Below are 9,722 nucleotides of genomic sequence, written 5' to 3'. Positions count from 1 at the left end.
TTTAGTTTTGTGTCATGTCTGTGATCTGCTTTTTTTCTACAAAATTAAACAACTGAATGAACATCCTCTGAGGCCGGTGATTCCATAATTTTTGCCAGGGGTTGTATAGCAGTTTAGCCCACGGTGGTGTTTGCGTTCTAACTCAGTACTCCACTGATAATTATCACTTTTGTCTGAATGGGACAGTTCAACCCAGAAGCATCTAAAAAAAGAGTCCATGTCGGAAAAAAATCCCACAATATCCCTTTAACGTGCACTCATGTCTGACTAATTTTTATTGGAAATTAAAAATATATGTCTTTTTATTATTTGTGAGTTAAAACCTGATGTGTGTGTGTGTGTGTGTGTGTGTGTGTGTGTGTGTGTGTGTGTGTGTATATATATATATATATATATATATATATATATATATATATATATATATATATACACACACACACACTTATTTATAATTAAGACAGTGACCTATATGTCTGCTTGTACTGATCTGGTTAAGGGCATGGACCCTGAATTTCTGCAAACTGCAGATATAATATTTAATTATAAGAACAACATTGCCCATTTGGTCAGACTAAAGTATGTTTAAAGAAATGTTTAACTGTTTTTGTAGATTTTTTTTTTTTTTTTTTTTTTTTGTATATAGCAGTTTGTGTAGTTAATCTGAAACCATTCTGTAAGATGTGGAAAAGCTATAGAGAAGAGGACTAAATTCTGAACTGAGCTGTGGAAAGACCTTTTATTACTGAGGATATGGTGCCATCTAGAGGAAGATCCTCATGCTTTCCTTATGCTTTCTCTCCCTATGGAGCACAAAATTTGCAAGTGTCTTTTTCACCCATCATGTGTTATACGTATGATATTTTGGGAATGACATTTGCACTATTAAAAGGAAATTTGTTGCATTAGGTTATTTTTAACCTGTGGCCATCAAACACATATTCAATATAAAATGCATAAATACTGTTAGAGTTTAGCACTGTGCAAAAACCTTGAGTATGATTTTTATAAAAATCCATCATTATATTATTATATGCTTTCCAACAGGCCTGTTTATGATATACAGTACCATGCAAAAACTAAGGCACAGTGAAACTTTTTTCCTCAAACCAAGAAGCAGAAAAAATAATGAAACTCTTTTTGATATAATGTAATTCACAATAGAAAGTAGGTTCTTTTGGCTTTTCCCTTATTTCCTCATGATCGCCACAGCACATCCATTATGGATCTACATGTTGATTTGGGCACACGTTTTACACCAGATGCCTTCCTGACACAACTCCACATCCCATGGAGAATGGACAGGGATGGCCTTGAAGAGGGGAGCTCTTCTGGAAACAGTTATATGAGATGCTCTGCCAAAATCAATGCTGCTGGCTGACGCAAAGTGTGGCCTCGCTGATCAATATATGAACGAGACACACGCTGAATGTGTTGTACTTGGTGATAATTAATGCAAAGGTCAGCTATACATTGGCTCCCACTGGACAAAACCATCAGAAAAATATATTGTTTGACAACTCTTTAAATCATACGTATTCCTTTATGCTAAACTACTCAATGATTTTACAAGACTACCACACTGAAAAAAAAACATTATTATTAATAACTATTGTTATATAATAATAACTATTATTATATTATGTTGTTTGTTCTCTTTGTTGAATTGTTTATCAGCTGTAAACTTTCAAAGTAAGGTTCATATTTATATGAAAAAGACTATTACTTTCTATAATATGCTACTTTCTTTAATAGAATAAATATATTTCTCTGTCATGTATGTTTTTTTTAAAAAATGCATTTATTTATTTTGGAAAATACATTTGCATATTGCAAATGTTGTCTTTTGCTGACATAATAATGAAGAAAAACATCAAACCCCCATTTATAGAGAAACACTAGGATGCTTAAGAGCTTTACACAGTGCTGTTCGTCAGTGGGTCAGCAGGTATGAAACCATAAGAACTACGTCACTGCTCAGTGTGCTTGTGTGAATATTTGTTTCCAACTGAAAAAGGTACTGTATTTTCCAGAGTATAAATCACACCTTTATTTATTATCAATTCTTTAATTTGGAATTTTTCTGTAGTAGTGTACTTTTTATTATTAGAGTTTATTTTGTTTGTTGCTTGGATTACTTTGAATGGCCTGTATAAACAGTCACTATAATTATTATTACCATTAACAAATGTGTGATTTTTTTTTTTTTTTTGGTATATAAGTCGCAGGATCTCTCAACCCAAAACCCCAACCCAAAACAAGATTTATACTCCAGAAAATACTGTAACTGCATAAATACATAACAACCAAAATAACTAAACGGCATCAAATTATTAATGACAAACATACTGGAAGATACTAATCGCCTTTTTGCAAGACACAATGCCTTTTTAAATTGAAAATATGTGATTTTAACTAGATTATATCACTGACCTTCTACAATTTGGTCAAATTAGGTCAATGCTACCCAGAGCAGGAGGGAATCAGGTTAAGAGCACTTCTTGCTGTGGTAACGGGCACCAACCACCATGTAGCTGTCAGGTGAGGTGTTCAAACTGTGCGCCTTCGCTTTGACCCCACAGCTCCTGACCTCAGATCTGCCAACTGCACCTCCTCGGCAGGGGTCGTGTTTCTGGATGTAACTTAGAAAAGTCTCCCAGCCTCCACCGACTCGCACCATTACATGATGCTCGTTCAGCATCTGCAAAGGAGAGAGGCTACAGTCAGACATGGAATGCTGGGAAAAAGAGGTCCCTATCTACCTTATTAATTTATAGCATGCACGTTCCAAAGCGTGTTGTGCAAGCACACTTGGTTCTTGTCCAGCTTCACCTTACTATTTACATTAAACATATTCTGAGCCCAACATCAGGTGGAGGGCACAAAGCGAGTGTTTTTAGTCCATTCATAAGTGTGTTTTTGGGCATGACATGATATAAACCAATCAAATCGCAATCTGCCATTGCATTTAAGAGCAGTGTGCACTTGAATTTGATGTTGAATTTGATGCATTGCTGTTGAGAAGGAACACTCAGTATTTGACAGAGGTGAGAGGTTTATTTGGCAAGGAAACAGATCTGCTGGAAAAGCATACAAAGAGGTCATTTACGGTCACAACATCCACCACAGCTCCCTGAGGTGAAGCAGTTGCATAAATAATTTCTGCAGCACCTCCTCCTCTTACTCCTCCACCTCCATCTAACTAGATAGCTGTCACGCTTGGACTGTTCCATGGCCAGACCTGTCGTGGTGTTTCCACCTGCAAATCTGGGGCAGATAAAACAGCCTAAAAATATAGTACAAATGAGACTCATCAAAGTTTTGTGTTTTTACACCAATTTTTAACTTTTATTTCACTTTAAACTTTTGTTTTCATTTTAATTTGGTTTTAGCTTGATGAGTGATGAGGAGTAATCAGAGTGAATGCACATCCCTGGGTGGACAAGCAGTGTTTGCATGTCGTGAACCCACCTACGTGTCCTTCTACCTCATGACAACAGCAAAGCACCAACACTGCACATGACCACATCTCATGTTAAGACCAACACATCTATGGACACACAGGTGATTGCAAGTACATTTGCTATTTAAATGATGTGGATGCTGAGCGTGAAAATGACAACTACATCAATCTGAAACCAACAATGTATAAAGTAGGGCCCAGAGTGTGCAAAATGCATGTCTTCCAATACTTTCAAAAACATGGAGGTGCATAAACTTGTAGATGTGTGTGTGTGTGTGTGTGTGTGTGTGTGTGTGTGTGTGTGTGTGTGTGTGTGTGTGTGTGTGTGTGTGTGTGTGTGTGTGTGTGTGCATATGCACGCACGCACACACAAATTTAAGATTTAAAAGCTTCTCTCTAGCTTTGCTTATGAAAGGCAAATGATCTCCAGAATGGCTTTGTCTAAATCTCATTAAAATAAATGAAACAACACCTCATAGCACCAGCTGAGCGCACGCTAAAGACTAATCCTTACATGAGCATGCATGCATTGACTCACAAAGGCGCAGCTACACAGAACAAATGCATACAAACCACCTGACAAACACCATTTAAAAAAAAAAAGTGACTTCTAGTCTATCTGGCAGCAGCTGCACAGAAGTCAGTTTTATCTGAATCAACACATCCTTCAGACACCTTTCCTTACATTTTGCCATTCCACTGAACACCAGCTGCTACCATGGCAACCACTGCCACAATCTAAAGATGAGGGAGAAATAAAAAGAGAGATTGAGATGCAGACCTGCAACTCTCAATAGGCCTGAGCATTCCCAGGAGGCCTTGCAGCACCATTCGTTGTCCTGTCAACGCTGGCCCGCCCCCTCTGGCCTTATCGCCAATAAACCCTTCATTATGGAGCCATTAAGGATGTGATATTACATGCCGATCCACGCTTACAAATGCGGAGAATTGATGCTACATGCACAGACAGATGCACTGGTGGCTCAAGCACTTGGAGGAAACCCCAGACATGCTGCGTCTCAGCTGTCGTACTGCAGATTAAAATGTTCACGTTGACAGAGGTCAGCTCTGACATCCTAAATAAACAGCCTTCCTGTTGGCAGAGAATTTGATTGTTGCCCCCCCCAGCCGCCACCCAAAAATAAATAAATAAATAAATAAATAAATAAAATCTAATTTTAACCAATATTACCACCTAAAATATATACATTCATGGCTGAATATACAGCAGCCACCATTATCATTCCATTTTTTTAAATTTCTGTATTCTTGAGAATATCTATATTTGTCTTTTAGTGCAAGCTCATTTTGCTGTATAAGTACTGCTTAAAGGGGTCACTTTTTTCAGCAAATTAACATCAGTCACAAGGTGTCCTAAAAACAGATATTGAAGTCTGTAGCTAAAAACACAACACAGACACAGAGAGATGCATCCAAAAACAAGAGCAAACAGAGATTTCTGACGTCCGCCAACCCGGATCCGGATCACCTCCAAAATTCAGTGGAGTCTTCCATGCCCTAATAACTATCTGTGGCACAAATGTGGTGAGAATCCGTGAAGTAGTTTTGAGATAATCCTTCAAAGCCTACTGTATATAAAGTGAAATCTTGATCCAGAATCCGGATTCGGACGCAGATCACCTCCAAAATTTAATGGGAGTCTTCCATGGCCTAATATCTATCTGTGGTGAAAATTTGGTGAGAATCCGTGAAGTGGTTCTGACATAATCCTTCAAAGCTTATATAATGTGAAACTTGATCCAGAATTCAGATCCAGATCACCTCCAAAATTTAATGAGTCTTTCATGGCTTAATATGTATCTGTGTTGAAAATTTCATCAAAATCTGTGCAGTAGTTTTTTGATGTTATCCTGCTAACAGTAATCCTTCAAAGCCTATATAAAGAGAAATTTGATCCAGAATCCGGATCCATATCTAGATCACCTCCAAAATTTAATGGGTTCTTCCATAAACTAATATCTCTCTGTGGTGAAAATTTCATCAAAATCCGTGCAGTAGTTTTGATGTAATCCCACTAACAGTCAGTCAGTCAGACAGACAGACAGACAAATAAATAAACGCCAATGATTTTATTATGCCCTTGGCAGGCGTAGCTATCCCTTATTTCACGTCTCATGAAATACACTTTTATGTTATAATCTTAAGGCAAAATACAAGATATGGATTCCATGACATATATTGCAGAAGCCTAAAATGAGCCATTTTATTCCTAAATTTTGATTACAGCAGAATGATTTCTACAAGCTATGATGTAGAACTTTGGGACTTTCAGGATGACCAAACCATATATGATACAAGATAAAAAAACTCCACACAATGGCTCACACTGAAAATGCTGTGCGCTCTATGTGTGACGCTGACATGGAGTGAGAGAGCTTTTTTTTTTCTCTTAAGGTGTGAGTGTGTAGTTAATATTTGCAATGTATTTTTGTATCAAAGCACATGTTGCTATATGTATCTTTTTGATGTATCATCAGCACTCTACGTTTTCAGTTCAAACCATGTTTAAAGTCTTGATTCTCTGTGAAAACTGTTGTCCCCTTGTTTTGTTCTGGCTGATGTTCCCTTGTTTTGTTCTGACTGTGGGGCTGAGCAGCAGCCATCCACCAAAGCTCCCTGAGGTGAAGCAATTAAGTGCCTTGTTGCTGCAGGATCTTCTCTGTCGCTGTCCACCTAACCTTTTCTTTTGTTTTTGTTTTCTATTCAGTTTTGTAGTAGTATGCTGTACAAATGTTCATCCTTGTGTGCAGGCAGAGAGCACATGTATAGTGAACACACCTATGAGATGATATCTGATTTACGTGCCTTGCAATTCACCAAAACACTCTGTGCTCAACTTAACACCAGGTTTTTGCTGGACTGTGTCGCAATCACTTTCTGACACCAACACAAGAACAGTGCACATGCACCGTACCTGTCCACACCTCATTTCAGACCAAAAATGCAGACAAAGGTACAAATGAGTAAATTACACTTGCACTTTGACAGTACGTGCACTGGGATTGAAAAAGACCTGTCTTGTAACCTCACAGACACTGTTGTACGTCTGACTGATCTTCTGCTGTTTTCTGACCCATCATCTGGTTCAACATCTTTCCCATCTGTGTGCTTCATTTCCACTTGAGCATTTGCTGTATGGACTGATCTTCTGCTGTATCCTCAATGTTGCTCAAGCTACAGCTAATAATAAAGCCTGTTCGGGTACTTCTGTCTTGTTCTCTGCTCTGGGGTATTTTACATCAAGGACGGATAGACTTGAATACATACTCGGACTGATAATCTGTGATTTTGGGCATTTGCCCGGTGGGCCGCTGCACGTTTAGACGTGCGTGGGTCGGCCCTCCATATTTATAGAGATTATGGAAATATACAGTGTTCTCGAACCGCGCGCTGCTGTCAACACGAGGAAAGTCCGTGATCGGTGAAGCTACAGCATTTAATCGGTGCAGCTGCAGAACCACTTCCTGAATTTGTGTCAAAATAAAAGTTCTGTAGTGTTTCATACACGGCACAGTCTTATTCTAGGTTTCGGTTTTGTTTCCGTTTGATCACACAACGGAGACTTACATCGAGCACAATGATTGACATGACCAACAGCCAATGACAATTGGAGAACCATACAGGGTGGCCAATCAGATTGCAGGAAGAGCAGGAGGCCGCTCCGCCCCTGTGAATGGACTTACTCCTCGGCGCCTGGACTTCTCTCCGCTCTCCTACTGATTACAAGGTTGGAATCGTTTCTTTTATCCTAATTAACTGTGCTTTACTTTTGTTAATCTTTAAATGCAACAGCTACGAACTTCAGCTCCTTAATTTGCTGCTGTGGAATCCTAGCAGTGGTTACACATTACCCCCCTCTCCTGTCTCTCTCTCTCGTCTTTCTCTCTCTCTCTCACTCACACCATACTTTGGAGAACAAAAACTTTTTCCACTTGTGTGCTGCTGCTGCTTTTGCTTCCGTTTTGTCAGACCCGCACCAGAAAAAACAAAAAAAAATAAAAAAAAAAAAAAAAATAAATAAATATATATATAATATATAGATATATATATATATATATATATATATATATTAAGGGGGCGAGGGGTTTATCAATCACTACCCCCCCCCCCAAAAAAAAGTGCGCACCGAGGAGACCTTGCGCTCCTGGAAGCTCGTGTATTTTGCTGCACCGTGTAAGAGACTGACTAGAGTGAAGAGTAATGACAGTATTTTTTTATTATTATTTGAACCGTAATAGATGCTCGGTCAAGTGATCTCCTCCATTCCACACAGAGCCGGTGTTCTGTCGAGATGAGGTGCGCCAACTTTCGACACTCTGAGCTGTGACGTACCTTCACATTGTCCAATAGGAACGACGCGTCGGGCCAAAACACGGAAGACTCGTGGCAGAAACCACTGATCTGTACAAAATGGACTGGACCAATCCGATTGGTGCAGAAACCACTGATCTGTACAAAACATTAACGTGTGACAGGACTGCTCATTTATGGAGCAGTTTTCTGAAGAAAAATCATTGGAAATGTTTTTTTGTTGTTGTTGTTACCTCAAAATTTCTGATTACTGTAATTAAAATAGGTAAATAAATCAATAAATGGTTCTTTAGAAACCTTTCATCTGTATTAAAACCACCTGTTATTTCAGATTAGATAATTTCTTGTTCAGACATTTATTTTTAGACAAATAAAATAACATGGAAACTTGTATATTTTTGAAGTCTGGTAGATTATTTATATCTTATTTCAACCAGAAAAACAAACACTAAATTAAATACAAATGTTTATTATAAATGCAAAAGGAAATAATTGAACAAGGACTGCAGTGTGATTGTAAAGTAGGATTTCTGTGACATACACCTCATGATGTTTATATATATATATATATATATATAATATATATATATATATATATATATATATATATATATAAATCCTGCAGCTAGAGTACTGGCGGGGGCTAGAAGGAGAGAGCATATCTCACCCCATATTGGCCTCTCTTCATTGGCTTCCTGTTAATTCTAGAATAGAATTTAAAATTCTTCTTCTTACTTATAAGGTTTTGAATAAATCAGGTCCCATCTTATCTTAGGGACCTCGTAGTACCATATCAACCCAATAGAGCGCTTCGCTCTCAGACTGCAGGCTTACTTGTAGTTCCTAGGGTTTGTAAGAGTAGAATGGGAGGCAGAAGCCTTCAGCTTTCAGGCTCCTCTCCTGTGGAACCAGCTCCCAATTCAGATCAGGGAGACAGATACCCTCTCTACTTTTAAGATTAGGCTTAAAACTTTCCTTTTTGCTAAAGCTTATAGTTAGGGCTGGATCAGGTGACCCTGAACCATCCCTTAGTTATGCTGCTATAGACGTAGACTGCTGGGGGGTTCCCATGATGCACTGTTTCTTTCTCTTTTTGCTCTGTATGCACCACTCTGCATTTAATCATTAGTGATCGATCTCTGCTCCCCTCCACAGCATGTCTTTTTCCTGGTTCTCTCCCTCAGCCCCAACCAGTCCCAGCAGAAGACTGCCCCTCCCTGAGCCTGGTTCTGCTGGAGGTTTCTTCCTGTGAAAAGGGGAGTTTTTCCTTCCCACTGTAGCCAAGTGCTTGCTCACAGGGGGTCGTTTTGACCGTTGGGGTTTTACATAATTATTGTATGGCCTTGCCTTACAATATAAAGTGCCTTGGGGCAACTGTTTGTTGTGATTTGGCGCTATATAAAAAAATTGTTTGGATTGATATATAGTCATTTAAACTTGTAATTTGTCAAAATATGTAATTGCCTTTAATGTTATCGGGATGCCCCTCGTGGCGCCGGGAACGCGCGTTTTGTACTATGATCAAGGTGAAATGACAGTGAAAGTGTGTGTTTAGGTGTGTGTCATGGTGTTTAGGTGTATAGTATTTGTTCATTGGGGGTTCGGTATGGACGGGTGGGTGTGCGTGTTGGGGGTGGATTCGTCAGGCCAATATTGGGCTGGTCCAGAGTAAAAATGCCAGGGCCCGAAATTTGTTCCCAGTCCGACCTGCTTGAAATATTACTGCGGGAGTTAAGTGAGTATCTCAGTAAGTTCAACACTTCTGATGGCCAAGACCAGAAAGTCATTAAAAGCGTGGATCTTAGGCTTGATCCAGGATAATCACAACTCAGACACTCTAATTCATCACTCAGCTTCTCAATTGCCACATTCAGGTCATCTGTTGATTCCACAAAGATCAGATCCATGATGTCAAGGTCAATAAACCTTT

General features: G+C 39.0%; 1 protein-coding gene across 1 annotated transcript in view; it reads right to left on the bottom strand.

The window, feature by feature from the left end:
* Positions 1–611: 611 nt before the first annotated feature.
* The window catches only part of gas2b (growth arrest-specific 2b), a 52,867-nt gene continuing 43,756 nt past the window's right edge, over positions 612–9,722 (bottom strand). The window contains exon 8 of the mRNA XM_034191728.1: positions 612–2,698. Within this exon, the coding sequence (XP_034047619.1) occupies positions 2,486–2,698 (213 nt within the window). The 3' untranslated portion in view covers positions 612–2,485. The remainder of the gene's footprint in view (positions 2,699–9,722) is intronic.

The sequence above is a fragment of the Thalassophryne amazonica genome, chromosome 2 (assembly GCF_902500255.1).
Source record: "Thalassophryne amazonica chromosome 2, fThaAma1.1, whole genome shotgun sequence".
Taxonomy (NCBI): Eukaryota; Metazoa; Chordata; class Actinopteri; order Batrachoidiformes; family Batrachoididae; genus Thalassophryne; species Thalassophryne amazonica.
This window is presented reverse-complemented; position numbering and strand designations above follow the sequence as displayed.